The sequence below is a fragment of the Alosa alosa genome, chromosome 17 (genome assembly GCF_017589495.1).
Source record: "Alosa alosa isolate M-15738 ecotype Scorff River chromosome 17, AALO_Geno_1.1, whole genome shotgun sequence".
NCBI classification, from domain to species: domain Eukaryota; kingdom Metazoa; phylum Chordata; class Actinopteri; order Clupeiformes; family Clupeidae; genus Alosa; species Alosa alosa.
Genome location: NC_063205.1, coordinates 3,489,981 through 3,508,707, shown reverse-complemented (window position 1 = coordinate 3,508,707; position 18,727 = coordinate 3,489,981). Strand labels below are relative to the sequence as shown.

Genomic DNA, 18,727 nt, shown 5'->3' with positions numbered 1-18,727 from the left:
TAGAGTACTAGGCGCCCTATCTCATAAGATTCCATCATATCATTTTGACATAGAAGAGGGAGTGGGGGCGCCGTGAGCGCTGAGCGAGCAGATAGGCCTACGAGTAGTGAGTTGCCGTCTATGGAAAAAGACGGATAGGCCCAGGCTCGGACTGGTAATCTGTACAACCGGGCAAATGCCCGGTGGGCCGGTCCACATATGGGCCGGTGACCTCCGGGATTTTTTTAAATTTTTTAACTTATTTAGCCTATTTGCGGCCCGTCATGTAGACCTAGGCTTAGCCTATAAATGCAGTTGCATCCATTTGGATTGGGGGGTGACAGGTCAATCATTTTGGCCTCTTCATGACAGGTTCAGTGTGTGTTATGATCGCGCCCCCCTGCCCCACCCCTTCAAGTGGATTTGTCCAAGCAGCCGCTTGGTTTGTGGGGAAATATAGCCTACGAGTCCATGCATGGTAGCCTAGGCTATATAAGTGCCCTCCGCTGGCTGGTGTTCACATCATCGCAGTTTAACCGTAAACAGCAATCAGAGGTGTCTAATTTTATTCCATAAATATATTGTTTTTATAGACGTAAATTGCACGCGCTACGGTTCCATTTACACCATGAAAACTGTAGTGCGGTTTGTCGGTCAACAGAAAAAAAACTCCGGGTACCTACAATTTTCGCACAACTTGGTGGAAAAGTGTAGCACAGGTTAAAGAAAACCTATTCATGTTTGGACTCAAAAGGAACTTCAAAGTATTTCCCATATAGTAGCCTTTTAGCTCACAACGACAGTGAAAGTGGAACTTGGAAAGTGGAAGTCTCTCCACCGAGTGTTACATTAGATCATGTAATCAATCGAGAGTCGATGCACGTAAAAAGTATCAACTGGTAGGTTAGTAACGAAGGTAGCCTAATTTTGCAAAATGTGAGGACGGCACACAAACTTGGGCAAAAACGTTTAGTATACACTTGTGGTGATAGCCTGCAGTTAATGTGAATCGCTGACTATAACCAATGTAGAAGATTTGCACCAAATAGGCCTAAAGGCTGTGGTTGTATTTCTACAACATGTTGGCACAAATCGTAATTTCTGTCAACTATGACGATCTCCATGCATGTTCAGTAGCCTATATTTTTGATTTAGTCAAGCAGTGACATGTGGGTTAATCAGCAAGTTACTTCAAAATCGTAATATATTATGTATTACTTATTACTGTCATTTCAAAGTAATTCATTACATTATAATATTACTGTCTCTGAATTGTAAGGCATTACACTACTATTGTATTACTTTTAAGTTACTTTTACCAAAATAGGTGCAGTGATGGCTCATGATGCAATACAAGGAACAATCATAGCCAGAATTTTGTTTAAAGAAGACAATTGTCTGGTCAATTGTAATAGAAATGCTGTAACTTTAGGCTTAGGCCTACTCATTAAAATCAACAGAGAGCCCACTACCTGTATATTGTAACCCAAAACTTAAAGACATGTCAAGATAGGCTACACAGTGCAGCTACTGGCCATTTTGGTGCCCTAACTGGTGAAATACAGTATTAACCTAAGTATGTCATCATATGGCCAACTATAAAGATGTAATCTGCCTGTTCCCAGGGATGGGTAGTATTTCTGAAACATGTAATATGTGTTTCAAATGCAAAATAGTATTTTGTCATTTGTATTTTATTGGGTTGAAGGAAATGGCTCTGTATTTTGTATCAAAATACTTTATTGGTGTGCATTTTTGTATTTTAAAAATACTGCAAAATACTAAATGTGAAAAACACAAAAAGTAGATACTACACACAGGTGTAATGAATAATTGGTAATTAGGCAACAATGGTTTATGTTTATCGCAATCAGCTAATATGAGAACAGCTGTGTTCAACAACACTTACAGCTTTTCAGTGATGGCTATTGCTGAAGCATCAGCCCTGGTCTGAAGCACTGGTGTGAAGTGGTACGCAAGTAAAGATGAGCAAGTTGACCTGTGCAAGTTCACATAAGGACACTGACAAAGGCAACCATGTCCCATTGTCTCCATGCCAATCTTTAACAGAAAAATGTCAGATATCTCAACCACAAATGGGTTTGATGAGGGAAAAAATGGCTCCTGCTTTTTACTATCTATATTGCCACCTACAGGACATTTCTGGTATGATATTACCGTCTTCTGTCATCCTGATTTCCCCTCAAAACCAAGATTTCTTCTTCCTCAGCCAATCCCCCCCACCCCCACCCCTACCCCCAATTAGGTATTGTACAGTAATTGATTGATACCGGGTCGGCTGTCGCTGTCCACGGTCCTGAAACATGGTGCTTATACTTGATGGATAAGCATAGACCTAGAGTTTGTGAATCTAAAGGAGATAAAACGTGTAGACAACTTGCAACTTTCTGTTGCAGAGGATACATACATATGTTCGAATGTTTCCAAAAACAGCTTTAAATTCTGAATGCTCTAAAGATGCAGACGCAAGTGGTGGTTTTTGTACAGGCTCTGAATTAGGCTTATCTACTGTGGTGGATGCAGATGCAAGTCACTGAAGCGCGAGGAGGTTTTTGTACAGGCTCTGAATAGATTTGTACCACTGTGGTGGACTTTTGGTAGCGGCACGAAGCTTGATGTTGGAAGTAAGTAGCCTAGGACTAATATAATGTTTTGCTTTTTGGCTTTTCGCTGAAAATAGCGTAGATTTGTCAAACTGCTTTCGTGTTTCGAATAAGAAATAGACTAATTGCTGTTTTTTTTAACAGCAATTAATCTATTATAGACTATAATTGTTTTAATTTGTCATCGTTTATAATGATTGTATCCTCACTGTATGCGTCAAATGCCATTTTTCTATTTACTGAGCTACTATAAATTATATAGGCTATGGTCAAACCAATAAATTACCAAATAAGATACATAAATCTTTAATATTCATTTGATTTCAAAGAGATTATGGCTGCGCATGCGGAGTTGCTCTTGAATTGAAATTTGTGAGGAATAATGGATAAATATTAACGTTTGTAGTTGTGCGTATTTGGAGGTAGGGTTTTTGTACGACGGCTGATAGGGTTTGTATCACTGTGGTGCACTTTTGGAAGCGGAACGAAGCTTGAAGTTGGAAGTAAGTGATTGTTTTTCTTATGGACTAAACCTAAATGTAAGTGATGCGATTCTTTCAGGTTAAAACCTTCCAATTTTGTGTGCGATATTATGGTCATTTTGCATATATATTTTGATAGTACAAAATCTAGCGTTCCCGGCGAATCTAACGCATAACAATGAACTTTTGGCATCTGTAAAAAGCAGGCTTAACTTTTTATATCATTGCCGAAATGTACCGAATAATTGCATTGGATTGAAAACCGTTGGCTGCTCAAAATAAGTTAAAGTATTTAAAATTTCACTTGTTGGATCAACCACTAAATGCACCCTGCATGCGTTAAAGATGCAGATGCATGTCACTGAAGCGTGAGGAGGTTTTTGTACAGGCTCTAAATAGATTTGTACCACTGTGGTGGACTTTTGGTAGCGGCACGAAGCTTGAAGTTGGAAGTAAGTAGAAATATGCTATTTTTCTAATGGCTGAGCTACTATATAATATGGCTAAACCAATACACTGTGGTACACTTCTGGAAGCGGCACGAGGCTTGACGTTGGAAGTAAGTGATTGTGTTTCCTAAATGTAGGCGATGCAATTCTGTCAAGTTTAAAACATTCCACTTTTGTTTGCGCGTTTATGGTCTTTTCACAATATAGGCCTATCTTCATGGAAAAAAAATCTCTATACCGGCGCGAATTTTAAAAGTAGACTGCGTCAAGAGTAATGTTATACATTTTCTACATGTTGTACATTTCATACAATTTATATATTTTGGTAGCGGCACGAATATTACATAATTGAGAAGTAAGTAGGACTAATACAGTTTTGCTTTTAGGGGTTTTGCGGAACATTTGTCAAACTGATTGCATGACGTGTTTTCAAATATGAAATAATAAATTGTTTGCCCTCGTTTGTAAGGATTGTATCGTCACTGTAGGCCATGCATCAAAATGCCATGTAGCCTAGTTGGACAACTACGATAATAGGCTATATGGTTTATATCTATTCATGGGATCATTGCTGAAACCTGCTAAACAAGTTCATTGGTCAACTTTTTTCGGTCAAAAACCGTCGGCTGTTCAGAATAGAACAGTAAAAAATAACTGCATGTTTGCGTGGCTGTCTGTTTGTTTCATACTGAATTGAACGAAGTTGCGAACCGATATAGCGAACATGGAAACGAAATATTGCGAACGATATCAATGATGATGGCCATGCTATTTTCAGATAATTCCTACTTAGTTAAACACCTGGAACAATATTCATGGCTGTGAATGTTATCTAACGACTTTAATCTACTTGCTATCCCATTCGTGCCTCCCTCTGCCTTTCAGGTAACACCAGCCCCAAACTGACAGTCTTGCCCCCGTCAAGCGAAGAGCTCTCCAGCAAGAGTACTGCCACGCTGGTGTGCCTGGCCAACGGAGGCTTCCCGTCAGACTGGGCTCTCAGCTGGAAGGTGGATGGGAACAGCAGGCCTGGGGTGGCCAGTCGCTGGGGTCCAGAGAAGAACGGCCTGTACAGCTGGAGCAGCACCCTGACCATGCCTTCCCAGGAGTGGACCAAGGCTGCCTCAGTGACCTGTGAGGCCAAACAGGGCTCCCAGTCTCCAGTCACCAAGGTTATAAAGAGAGGCGAATGCTCTGACTAGAGTAGCATACCTCCATTTTCTACAGTCTGGGTGACTGATTATTGTATGTGTCTTATTTTTTATCGTTTATGTACTCACTGTACTGTGCTTGCTGTCTTCATTGACATACAGCCACAGCCTTTACTGTTATACTTGTTCTGCCTAATCAATGAGAAAATGTTCTTGTGCCGTTTCTGTTGCAAAATTTGACTTGGAAAAAATAAAAGCTTTCTACTGAACCATACCTATGTTATTCAGTTATTGGCAACATTTAGAAAGAAAATGTATTTTATTAAAGATAAAATTGCACACACCCTTACTACAGTTAATCAAATATAGTCTCAAACAACTGTGCAAAAGTGCCACACACCTGCTAATGGTTCATTTCTATTCTGAGAGCAGCAAAACCACTGAACCGTGGCCATGCAAATGTGAGTTTCGATACATCAGTGACCACTTACAGTACTTACACTCTAAAGACAATCTCCTCAAGACTGTGTGTGTGTGTGTGTGTGTGTGATTCAGTTAAACCAGCATTTAGTCAATATCTAAAAAATGACCAGTGATATGTGACTGTGATAATAATGATAATCATAATGATAGTTAAAGCAACAATGGGGAAATTCTGTCCCCTCAATGCGAATGTACCCTGGTTGGATAAGGATTCAAAATTGGATATGAAAATTTCAATCTGACGTAATTTCAGTGTTAAAACTGATAAAATAATTGCTGTATGTGGTTCTATATGGGCTGTGCCAATATTTTTTGAAAATAATACCTCGCAGCAACATATGGAAAAAAGAACTATGAACTAGTTATTTTTTTGGAATTATGAACTATGAACTGAACTAGTTCATTTTAAAATTTTGAACTGAACTTTGAACAAGTTCATGTACAGTAGAAAGTGAACTTTCCCAACACTGCCTTTTGCCCACTTACAAGACCACACTCCACACTCTCCTCTAGGCTGACATAGTCATGTTAAGTATAAATAACAAAACATACACTCACAAATGTACTTACAATTAAATATACCGTATGTAATCTGTAATGCAACACTGCATCATTATGATATACTGAATAGTCTATGAAGGTGAAATAGGAATTAGTGGACATTGTTGATGACTAACTGTCCATGTGGCGCAAGGTTTTGGGCTTAAAGAACCACTTAATACAGATATACCAAATAAAACTTTTATTGCCAGGTGATTAAAGTGTCCCAGAAAATAAAGCAGTCACTTGTCACCACAGAAATAAGCTCCACCATGTTAATACTAGTTTTCACAGTAAAGTGGATGAAACATCAAATAACCTCAACTTTCCACAAGTTTCAATGAAGATATGAACTTTTCCCTATCACAGTAACGATCTGTGAAACAATGTGTGATTTTACTGCTGGGACATCATACTGGGCTGATGACCCCATTGCTTTTGGTACAAGACTGAGGAAGGTTTTTGCTATGTTAAATGATAGCCAATGTGTGCCTAACTGCAAAAAGTGCAACTAATACAGATACTGCCAATTGCTTTTGATACTAGTCATTGCCTAATTTGCCTCTTCAGAATACAAATAACATAAAGTGATACATAAAGTGATAACCTTCACAGATTCTAAATTACACTTACTGCAGATTAGTGTAGGCCTACTCCAAATAGTCGTGCATGTTATATAATGTTCTGTCACTGTCACTTCACTCTCTTACAATGTATAATTTGTTCTTCAATGTCAGGAAGCAACAGCACATATGGGAACAGAAAGTGTCTATACTAAGAGTGTAAAACTACTGAGCTCTGACCATGCAAATTTCATCAGTTCTGTGACTGTTAGAATACAGTTTCACAGATGGATAAACTTTCTCATGCATTTGATAAAGGTGTGTGTGTGTGTGTGTGTGTGTGTGTGTGCACTTTGACCATTTTTATATAATTTGCCATTTGCTACATAACCAGACCGGTTGCCTTTACCATTGCATCATTATTTAGTGGAATGTTGCTATAATTACTGTGGACAATAATGAACTTGCTCATTTCTGTTTATGCAGTGATTGTTGTGAATAATGCATTCTGAAACGTCTAACATTTTATATGAATGACTATATGAGTGGTAAACTGAAGTCCCTATCAGATCCACTGGCATTGAATCTGGATGGTGTCCCAGAGAAGAGAGTTGTTACTAAGAGTCTCGGAGCAGCTCCAGGGTTCTGATGGTACCAGGCTAACGCAGGGAATCCCCATGCTGTGTATACATGACTGCTGGTTTTGCAGTTTAAGATGACTGTCTCTCCTTGCTGAACAGCTTTCACTGCTGGGGTTTGTGTGACTAATCTGTCCACTCAATTCTGTTGAAAATAAAAGAGTTAAACCAAGGCTCTCTCTTTTTTTGTCTTGAATCACTTTAATCATAGGCATACAATGTAAAAGCATCTTACCTTGACAGCACATCAGAAGCACTAATACATATACATAGATAAAACTCATGGTGATGTTCATTGCAAAAACAAATATCACATTGCTATTCATTCAACTCATTAGACTAAATGTGTCCAGATTCTGCCGCAGTTTGCACAGTCAAAATGACCATGCAAATTATGACATGAATGTGAAAGACCCTCCTGCAGGTGTAACTACATTTGACATGCCCATAAGTAGTTAATGTTTCACATGGCTTAAACTGACAATACTAAATTAAGGATACATTTGCATGTTTGCATTTGGAAGTGCTTTTTTGTGCTTCATTGTCAATCACATTTGCCAGTTCAATCTGAAATGGAACATTGCCATGTTCCTCAGCCATCCAAAAGACAAAGCTGGAAACTGGGGTGTATCAAGTGGGGGGTTATGGGTGTTATAACATCCCCACTTTTGCTGAACCCCAATTCAAACAGGAGTGTGCGAAGCAAACCACTATTAAATGTTCTTCAAATAGTCCTCACTCTTCAGCTGCCAGGTTTTGCACCAACGGAGTTACAAATACTCACAAAAAACTAAAACAAGCACCACTTCCTATTCACGGTCACCAGGCAAACTGGAACATCTACAGTATTCAAATTACCTTTGGCAATGATGACCTTGATACGACCGAAGCTTTACAAATGATGTAAATTGTATGTGAATTTATTGGCTTTTATTAGTTTGCACATAAATTTGGATTATTACAATCCTGTTCTTGAAAAGTGTACACTTCATACTTCTGTATTTTAAAAGCAACAATCACACACAGAAGAACATTAAAGGAGAATTCCGGTGTGCTATTGACCTAAAGTGTGTTGAAACATGATACCGAGTGTGAACGTATGTGTCATAGCCCATCTCGGCTTGTCCCCTGCACTCCAAAATCTGGCGCTAGTTAGCCGATGCTACCAAAAGCTTTTTCAATGGGGGTGCCTCGGCATTGGCCTAGCCATGCAAACATGCAGACTACCCTCACGAAGTTTAGCATTTGCAGCCATCTTGAATTTAGTCACGATAAGTCGAGCGACGAGTAAGAATGAACAGGTACTGTATGATAAGGGATCAGATTCCAAAAGTAATTCTGTGGAAATGCATGGATTCCAGTTTCTTCCATAGCAGCAACTGGAATCCATGCATCAGGTGAACATCAGGTGTTAGACTTGAGCAAATAATCATCTCTTGAGTCTATATGCAAATGCTGCCTCCATTTCCACAGCACATTTTCAGTAACCCAAAATAGTAGCTCAAATTGCGTTTCAAAATGTGACATGATGTCTCAAGCATACATTGATGCAGGTGCACAGGCATCATCAAAGTAAAAAATGGAATGTCATCCAAGTCATCCAGTAAAATCACTAGATTTCTACGGAGCCCTCAAGGTGACATGGCAGAAAAATGATGAAAATTATGAAAAAAAGGGGTGGGGGGTCTAAATGAGGAATAAAATGGCTCCTGTTTTCTACTATCTATATTGCCACCTACAGGACATTTCTGGTATGACATTACCGTCTACTTCTATCATCCTGATTTTTTCACCCAACCAAAATGTCTTCTTCCTCAGCCAATTTTTTCCCCTCAATTAGATTTTATTTTCCTCATCCAGATTTGTTTGCCATGTCACCTCGGGGGCTCCATGTAGCTTTCCATCTTTTTGCAAAGGTTAAAATATTTAATTGTCATCTAGTACTAAATATTGTGTGGTCAATTCTATGACACTTCATGGATCAAATTTCCCATTGTATAGCGACTGTCCCACTTCAATCCAAGTTCCTGTCTCCAAGCAATGATTGAGCAAATTACTGATGTGAGTGATGCAGGGTCTTAATCATGCAAACCTTACAGAGGCTAACAATTTTGATCATGTTGATACTTCTTCACATATTGTTCTATTATTATTTTATTATTCTTCACATCCTATCATTTCCCTTGGGATGAGTAAAATATCTATCTATCTATCTATCTATCTATCTATCTATCTATCTATTTTTCTAACTTTTTCTTTCTTTTTTCATATGGTCGTTTACAGCAGTGGTTGACTTAAATGAAACTTGGATTAACGTGCTAATCAATAATATTTTTATTTCAGTGTGATATAGATGCTGGCCGAGAGTGTCTCCTGAAGGGACTGCTACACGGGGAAGACCCTGAAAACCTTGTGCAGGAATGTGTACATCAATTGGTGCTACTTATTGTATTACTTGCTTACTTAAGCTGATGATTCATTTAGTAATAAGAATTAACGTTTAAATTAAGGCCATTGTAAAATGAATGTGTAAACTGGTCAGAGTATTCATTTTAAAATGTTTGACATTTTTGTGGAAGAAGTTTCAGTCCATAATAGCAGTATGTTCAGGAATAAGCCCACAGAATGCTGATTGTTCAATCATCAATGCTTATTGACCAAACCCATGTAGTAATGTAATATTTCAGACAAGCCTACTTTCTGTAGTGGTCTCGTACCAATTTTAATAAATGTGATGGATCTAGGAAAACAAATCACGTGGTGAAAAAAAAACATGATTTCTGCTCCGTTCCAGGCCTCTCTTTCAGCCTGGAATTTCAATAATGTACGATTAGCAACATCCTGCATACCATTCTTGCAAAGTCCTGGATGTTGCTAGCATGATATCTCACCATGTGATGGGTTTTCTTAGATCCTCTTTAATCTGTCTAGGTTTATATTGTCATTAGGCCTGTCCATTAATTTCTCAATAGGGCTTTGTTAGAGGGTCTCATTTTCTTACTGTTATGTGCATTTATCTGCCTAATTCAGGGCATGGATGAGGTTGATGTCATTGAAGACAACTGTTGGGGTTTACGTCCTGAGAGAACAAAGGAACCGGAGGACATTGGGGTGGTACTCAAAGGAATTAAAGTTTTGACCGATCTAGACGGCATACCGTTAGCTGTCACTATGATGTTGGGGCTGATAATCTCAGGTACCCAGAACAAATTGTGTTATTTCACAACGATGACCTTCATCCTGACAGTGCTCCTCTGTCTACATGGTATGTATCACTGACAACATATACCAATACTACAAAGTTTGTACGGTAATGCTGACTAACACACAACTAAAGGCCACTCCCCTTTAAAACACACAATACTCTGAATGGCAATGTATTGGTGCACAAAGGTAAACAGCTGAGCCATCAAAATACTCCCAATGAATGGGAATAATAAGAAATGCAACAAGCTCATACAAATGGCAAAGTCCTACACAAGCTCTTCTCTACTGGAAATGGGCCCAGAGTCCTTATCTTGGTTCCTTATACCCCGTAGCACTATGGAGAAGACGCCCCCGAAGCACATGAAGAATTGTTGCATTGCAGTTCAATCCGCATGATGCCGGGTCTCCACTGTCACCCGGTCACCTCAATTTTGGGGCAGTGGTGGCCTCCACTGAGGACTTGTAACCGAGGGTGTTTCAACCCGAATTCACAGCTGAAGTGCTGGGATAAACTGCAGAGACAGGCAGCTCACTGCGCCGGGATTAGTGTGTGCTTCACCTCACTGTGTGTCCACTGAGTGCTGAGTGTGTTTCACTAATTCACAGATTGGGATAAATGCAGAGACCAAATTTCCCTCACGGGATCAAAAGAGTATATATACTTACATACGTATACTAGACTTATACTTCTCCCCACCTGTGGCTCTCGCTGCTCTGTCGGTAGCTGGCCTTCAGCCTCTCCCCCTGGACTGGCACTGCTCGGCCTGATGATGCCTGAGCAGAACTCTTCATAGTGTCCAGGAACTTGCTGAGGATACGTGTGTGCAGCCCACTCTCACTGCTCATATGAACAGCACACCATCTGCAGAGACTCAAAGCTGCAGCACTGCACTCATGTGTAGTCTGGCACAAGGAGGTTTTTTGTACGGTTCTGTATCACTGTGTGAACACCCTCAGACTGCCACCAGTGGTAACTCTTACAGTAGTAATCTCCTGCATCTTCAGTCTGGACTCCACTGATGGTCAGAGTGAACTCTGTGCTTGATCCACTCCCTTGAAATCTAGATGGGGTTCCAGAATGTGGTTTGCTTGCATATTTAATCAAAAGTTTAGGAGCTCCTCCAGGCTTCTGTTGATTCCAGTGAAGCCAGTCTCCATAACTACTATGCCTGTACAGTGTACACAGCACTGCTGACTTTACAGGTCAGGATGGCCGTGTCCCCCACAGATGCAGCTTTCACCGCTGGAGTCTGAGTCACAGTGTACTGACCTCTGGATCCTGTGGAGTAAATTCAAACTACGTTCTTATCTTGTAACACATACATCTGCTTACATAAAATAGTTTTATTATCTGAATGAAGCATCAAAAACATTTTAAAAAAAATACAATATTTGATACGTACCATGTAGACAGAGGAGCATTGTCAGGATGAAGGTGATGAAGGTCATTGTTACAAAATACCACAGTTGTTCTCATTCACAAGATGTTCAGATGGTTGAGGATCTTTAAATATCATCCTGAGCACTGATGCATGTAGGCTGTGCTGCCAATGCAAAGTATTCTCATGCAAATACTCACTAAAAACAGCTAACGGATCAGGAACTTATTGAAAACATCACTAATACTGGCTGGTTAATCTGTTCTCATCATTTCAGACTTGTTTGAAGGGGGAGGGGGTCTAATACATCAACACGGTGCAAACAAGTCTTAGTGAGATTTTTGTGCTGATTCATTGATATGGAAATACACCTCCACCATGATCCCCTTGACAGTATTTGGATCCTGAGATCTCAGCCTTTACTGGACTTACAGTGTGGTGAGTTTGATATGATGCAGCAGCCATTTGGTTGTGTGGAGTCATGTGGGATGACAAATCCACTTCATCTGTTGTTTTTTTCTTTTCTATTCAAAGCATGAAGTTAAAGTTAATACCAATAGTCTTGGAAATTGCACAGTGGAGGCCACTGTTCAACCTCATTTTTAATAAAATTTGTTTTGTTGTCTACAATCTATTTCTTGAAAATAATCAGAAGAACTGTGTGATGTATGACATTTAAACTGGATAATAATTAAATTTTGTGGTTTCTGTAACAATATATACATTCTTATCAGGTCTTGACCCTAAATCATGATCTCCTATTGTAGCTCTTGTGACAGGCCCAAATAGCAGCAGAGCAGTCATGTCTCTGAGTCAGGGAGGTGTTTGTGCTGCTTCTGTTTGTACAGCCTCTGTGTACCACTGTGTCCCCTCCTGCAGTCATATTTTGTATTTCATCTAAAACTCAAAGTCTACACATTTTCAATAACATTTGTGTGTATTATTTTGCAGCAGTGCAGTCATGTGTATTCTTTGAAATGGCAAATGTATTACCCTACTGAACACCCCTCACACCTGCTGAAAGTCTCTGCTGCAGCAGTGCAGTCATGTGTATTCTCGCAGAGGGAGGTTTTTGTACGGCTCTGTATCACTGTGTGAACACACCACCACTGTGGTAACTCTGACAGTAGTAATCTCCAGCATCTTCAGTCTGGACTCCACTGATGGTCAGAGTGAAAGCACTTCCAGATCCACTGCCACTGAATCGAGATGGAGTGCCTGACTGGAGAGTGCTAACAAGGTAAATCAGGAGTTTAGGAGGCTCTCCAGATACCTGATGGTACCAGTGCAGATAGTTGTTGTTATAAACATTACTGCTGACTTTACAGTTCAGGGTGACTGTTTGTCCAGCAACAGCAGGTAATACTGATGGAGTCTGAGTCAGTGTGTACTGCCCCCTGCATTCTGAAGACAAAACAAAAGAAAAACACACACATTCATAACAACTCTGCAGAGCATCTTTAAAAATGCAAGCTTGCTCTTTTCAGTCATAAATGTTAACAGCTGTACATCTTACCTTGGATGTAGATAAGTGTCCAGAGCAATATCACTTTAAACAACATGTTCATTTTGGACTTCATCATCAAGAATGACCTAAACCAAGCTGTCTGAGAGCCCAAGAGCAGGTCACACTAAAAACCCTCTGAGTACACGGACACTTTTAATTTATGCAAAATAGCCTTCTATGCAAATACTGCTCCTGGACAAATCAGGTGTAGGTGGATGATCAGGGTTCTGACATTCCAGTGACACACATATGCCTGCCTCCTTTCACCACTGAGAAACTGAATCTAAAGCCATTTAAGAAAGTCTGCCAATTTCAACTATAAAGCCATTTAAGAAAGTCTGCAAAAACATGTTTTTGACAGACTAAATGAATAAAACATTTAAAAATGCTAAATGCATGTCAATATTTTTGAAAGGCAATTGTTCACATTATGTTTCAGGATAAGTTCTATAAACTCTGGAAGGTGGCTGAACATTTGAAATCTATTTTTAGAGAACCACCCAAGCTTATCCATGCAAATGTTAGTGGCACCCACAGACTTCTTATTGTCACCTGCATCTAAACTGATTCATATTAAATGACAAAATATGTATGCAAATACACAGTAGTTTTGACTTTATTTTAGACTGGTGATTTTATTTCCTTATTTAGTTTATGTTGCTTTAGTATATATGCAAAATTCTTTGGATTAATTAAGGGTTTTTTTTGATTGCTTTTTTGTGCTCACAGCTAAAATACAGTGAACAGTTGCGTTCTTCATAAAGTTGGCAGAGTTTGATTTCAAAAGTTTTGAACTAAAACATATGATGGGCTGATTCATGGTTCAAGCAAATAGACCCAGTGGCTAAAAAAGCATGATGGGGCTGAATCATTTCTAAATAATTTCAACATTTTATCAATGGTCTATAACATTTTAGAGGACTAACAGGCTAGAGTACTAGGCGCCCTATCTCATAAGATTCCATCATAGAATTTTGACATAGAAGAGGGAGTGGGGGCGCCGTGAGCGCTGAGCGAGCAGATAGGCCTACGAGTAGTGAGTTGCCGTCTATGGAAAAAGACGGATAGGCCCAGGCTCGGACTGGTAACAACAGCTTATCTGCTCCTGGACTTAAATAATCTGAAATTATTTTCAGAAATCAAGAAACATGAGACCAAATGTATAATGAAAAATAGAAAACATTTTAAAATGCCAAATGCATGTCAGTATGTTTCAGGTTAAATCTTATATTTTCTGGAAGGTGGCTGAACATTTGGAATCTATTTTCAGAGAACCATCCAAGCTTATCTATGCAAATGCTATAGTGGCACCAACAGACTTCTTAATGTCACCTGCATTTATAGCAAGACTCAATAATTTGAAAATATGTATGCAAACGTAGAACACTTTAGACTGGTGATTCTATTTTCATGTTTGTTTATGTTGCTTTAGCATATATGCAACATTCCTTGGATTAATGAAGGCTTTTTAACCAGTGACTGCTTTTGTGCTCACAGCTAAAATACTGTGAACAGTTGTGCCATCTTTATAAAGTTGAACTGAGTTTGCTTTTAAATAGATAGATAGATAGATAGATAGATACTTTATTGATCCCCAGGGGAAATTCAAGGTCAGCAGCAGCATACATACAACACAAACACATTCTTTAACAGCAGAAAGAGTAATTAAAGTATATAATATAAAAACACAACTAAGCAGTAAGGACAGTAGAAGATAAAGAATATGCTAAATATACTAAAATACAAATTATACTAACACTTAATACAATATATAAAAATATACTAAAATACAAATTACAAAAATACAAATTATACTAACACTTAATCTAAATCAATTCTAAAAACAGTATCCACATAGTGGTGATTAATAAATCAGAGGCGCTTGCAATGACTGAGGCAGGGACTGAGCCTGTGATTCTCTGTGCATAGTAAGGTATGGTAAGGTGCTCTAAGGTGCTCTGTGTGAATGAGTGTCATGGTGGTAGTGCCATGGTGATAGTGGTCATGGTGATAGTGCAAATGAGTAAGTCAACAGTGCAACAATGCAGAAATAAAGTAAAGTAAAGTCTATATATCTATATATTTAACTATTTAAGAAAATGTATAAGTGTGGCCACAGTTCGGCTGTGGCATAGAGGGGGGGGGGGGGGGGTATGCATATGTGCTAATGTGCTAATATAGCAGAGTGAGGCATAAAGACAGTGGTACAAGTGGCTAGTGGACAGACAGTACCAAACATGGAGGGGGTGAAGAGGCAGACAGACTATGCAGAGAAGTCTATCTCTCCTCTTCCCTTAAGTGAGGCATTGAACAGTTCAATGGCCCTGGGGACAAATGACTTTCTCAGTCTGTCAGTTGTGCAAGGCAGTGAGCGAAGTCTCCAGCTGATCAGGCTCTTCTGCTTAACAATAGTGATGTGGAGTGGGTGACACTCATTGTCCAAGATGTTGATTAGTTTGTTCAGGGTCCTTTTGTCAGAGAACAGGTCCTACAATGTGTCCTGGGTTATCTATTAGAGCAGAAACAAAACATGAGACATGAAGTATACCGGTATGTGTCTAAGGAAATGCAGAGGACAGGATCGGCTGACCTTGCGCTGCGGTGGCTCCCCTCCTCTCCGCCTCTGGCCGGCTGTGGTGCTGGTAGCTGCGTTTCCCCAGCATGCTGAGTGACCCGTGACTGAGCAGGGAGGAGAGCAGACGACGCGGAGGCTGCACCTGCAGACTGGGGGTCCTCGGGGGCCTCAATCCGTGGGGGGCTGGGCGGGACTCTGACGTAAACAAACAAAGCACACACACACACACACACTGCATCACTTCAACATGAACCAAACCGAGCAGCCCCAGCCCCCACTTATAGGGGGCGACGTTGAGTGTTTGTGGTATCGCATGCGGGACAGCGGACTCACCAAGGAACTGCAGCACGCTGGTCAGGGTGCTTCTGGGTGTGGGTCTGACTCGCACCGGCCTTCCTCCTGTCCCCTCCGACGCTCTGATCATATCTACACATCAGAATGCAGTGAGGCACGGTGAACAACTCTCTCTCATGCTCTCTCGCTCTCCCTCACCGCCCTCCACCTCAGCAGATTTAACCAGTCAGCTTGATGAAGGGGCCCGCGAGACTCCAGCCTCTAGTTAGTGATGGCTGGTGAGTTTGCCCAGACAGATGCTTACAGAGGCTGCGCACTCACAGGGGGGGGGGAAAAAATCTCCTTCAGCGTACATGTAATCAACACGCTCCTTCAGCTCTCTGAGCACCCGACTGATGAAAACATTAACATTTCATTAGGCGTCACAAGGTGACACAGGCACAACACACACTCAGCCTCATGTCTGACAGAACGTGTTTGAGAAATATTTGGAAAATTTAATATGCATGACAGGATTCTATTTCTATGAGTAAGATTTATTCAAGATTACTGCCGCTGTCAGAAACACACATATACAATACAATCACACACATACACAATACAATCACACACATACACACACACACACATACATATATATATATATACACTGATATCTGATATTGACTGCAACTAAAGAGTGTTGATGGCGGGGATGGGGATGGGTGGAGGCCATGCTGATCTCCTGTTTGAGATACACACTGTTGTGGTGGTGGACAACTGATGGACACACAGGACACATGAACACTACGAGGACGCGCAGAGGATGCTTTCAGCCATGGTTTTATTGGGAGTCACCTAATTTTTATTTTACAGACAAAAAAAACAAAAAGGCTTTGTTAGCAAATTTATTTGGCGCGTCAAATTGTTTGTGAAGCTAAAGTCTAGGACCCGTTGTGGTCTAAATGCACATCACGTGTCAAGTGTATTTATAGATAGAATCTAAATTGTTATAGATCCGTTGTGGTCAATTGACGTTCTTATATGTTACAAGAACTGTCATTTAAAAAGGAGCTTTAATTTAATTTTGGCAAGAATCCCCAAATAATAGGGTAGTTGATTTTCTCTCAAATCTGGACGACCAGACGAACGTCCGTAGTGTGTTTCTGACCTCTCTCAGATTTTGATGACAAACAACTCTTGCAAATACAGCTCAGAATTTCTTCCTCTTTTAGTGAAGTTAACCACATTTTGAAGTACAAGTCGAAGGGAACAGGGAATAGCGACTAAGAGATAGAGGGAGACTCTGAAGTGGTCTATTTTCCTTAGCCCCTAAACCCCAAATTAGGGATTTTGATTCAGATAGGGAGAGCCTCTCCATCAAGTCAATCTTCTTGTACAGCCTAAACCCGTCGAAAAGGGGCCCTCGCACCAGACACACACACTGAAAGATACTTCCTCTTTTACCCTGTGATATTATCACAGTCCAAAGACGAACACCAACAGGAGTAGCAATCTCAACTGTGTTAAAGGGAGCCCCTTTGGACACCAGAGTAGTCACAAAACACACACCTCCTCTTTTACCCTGTGAAATCCTCACAGTCTGAAGCCGAGCGCACCCACACCTACAGGAGTAGCGATCTCTACTGTGTTACGGGAGCCCCGTATACACCAGAGTGGACACAAAACGCAACAATATACAGAGCTGACCATGGGGCCTTACGGCTACGGGGAATAGAGCAGTATGTGTTATTTATTAAGCTACTTATTAGTTTTTCCCAGTGTTTATGAGAAGTGACAGGCTACCGTTTTTATCAGCAAGAGCAGATGTTAGTCTTCCTAATGTTCATAGGTCACTAATGGCCTTACACACCAACACATGCCCCAACAGTTTTCTTTCTTTTTATGTGTGGCTATTGTCTGCAAATTCAGCAGGTATCAAACATACGCTCGTGACACATTTAAGACATTACAATATATTTATTACACAAAACAGAAATAAAACATGACATATGCAATATGACAATTGCACTTTTGACAGAACTGACAGATTATGTAACCTGCTAACTACTGCGATGTTTTTTTTTTTTTTTTTAGTCGTTACAGATAGCTTGCCTACAGGAGCTTTGTCAGTTGGTGTTGGGGATTCGTTGGATGCAGAATAAGGGTCGTCATCCCGTCATGTGTGGTCCTGCGTGTTCGTCGGGAGTTTCCTGACAGCCAAGGACAATACGTGGGCTTCAAACTGCCTCCCCTGGATTGAAGCGAGACACATACTGTAGTTGGCGATCACCTCCTCCTTCTCTGGGTGCTCAAACTCTGAGGACAGAGTTTTTTTTGCTTATTTTCAGGAGTTCCTCCCTGTATGCTTCTTGGTCCACAAAGACCTCGCCCATGATGAAGCCCATCAAGTCTTCCACATACCCTGTGCAATATTTCACACTTTGTAACTATGTACATAGTTTGTAAAGTATTTCATTGTACATTTATTTATTGTTTTGTTCATTGTAAAGACACCATAGTGCAATAGCATGCAAAATGAACAGATCTTTTATTGTTGATAAATAAAAAATTATGTAATGTTGTCTCGGTTTTGATGGGTTTCACCCTGCACTCTCCCTTCCTGTACTTTGGGAAATGCATCCTGTAGAGAGGGTCCCCAGAGGAGAAGGTGGCCTGGTCTCGTGCAGCATCCTCATTGTAATGCAGAGCAGCCAGGTAGAGTCTTGCGCAGTAAAGAGAAAACCAAACATGAAAATAATGGCATGCACATAATATGCACGTTTACTTTGAGCTAAAAACTGAGGCTACAACTTCTTGCACTGTCAGTACTATATGTCTCTTTATTTACAACAGCAAACATTAGCCTAGACTAAG

At 40.3% G+C, this 18,727-nt stretch overlaps 1 protein-coding gene, 1 long non-coding RNA gene, 1 pseudogene and 2 gene segments (V, D, J or C); 1 reads left to right on the top strand and 4 right to left on the bottom strand.

The window, feature by feature from the left end:
• Window positions 1–3,138: 3,138 nt before the first annotated feature.
• On the top strand, window positions 3,139–4,959 carry LOC125310708. The segment is given in 2 exon segments: window positions 3,139–3,537; window positions 4,420–4,959. Coding segments are annotated over 2 exon segments (414 nt in total).
• Window positions 4,960–11,008: 6,049 nt separating this feature from the next.
• LOC125310968 lies at window positions 11,009–11,710 on the bottom strand (annotated as a pseudogene).
• Window positions 11,711–12,570: 860 nt separating this feature from the next.
• LOC125310912 lies at window positions 12,571–13,092 on the bottom strand. The segment is given in 2 exon segments: window positions 12,571–12,899; window positions 13,012–13,092. Coding segments are annotated over 2 exon segments (384 nt in total).
• Window positions 13,093–15,476: 2,384 nt separating this feature from the next.
• LOC125310967 (metastasis-associated protein MTA3-like) lies at window positions 15,477–16,065 on the bottom strand. The gene is made up of 3 exons (XM_048268766.1): window positions 15,911–16,065; window positions 15,593–15,772; window positions 15,477–15,511 (listed from the first exon to the last, which is right to left on the bottom strand). Exons 1-3 carry the CDS (start codon window positions 15,999–16,001, stop codon window positions 15,477–15,479), a joined length of 306 nt encoding a protein of 101 aa, XP_048124723.1. The 5' UTR covers window positions 16,002–16,065.
• A 1,756-nt stretch (window positions 16,066–17,821) lies between these two features.
• The window catches only part of LOC125310694, a 28,322-nt gene continuing 27,416 nt past the window's right edge, over window positions 17,822–18,727 (bottom strand). For both annotated transcript variants that reach the window (XR_007196337.1, XR_007196338.1), the window contains exon 3: window positions 17,822–18,575. This is a non-coding gene — a long non-coding RNA (uncharacterized LOC125310694). The remainder of the gene's footprint in view (window positions 18,576–18,727) is intronic.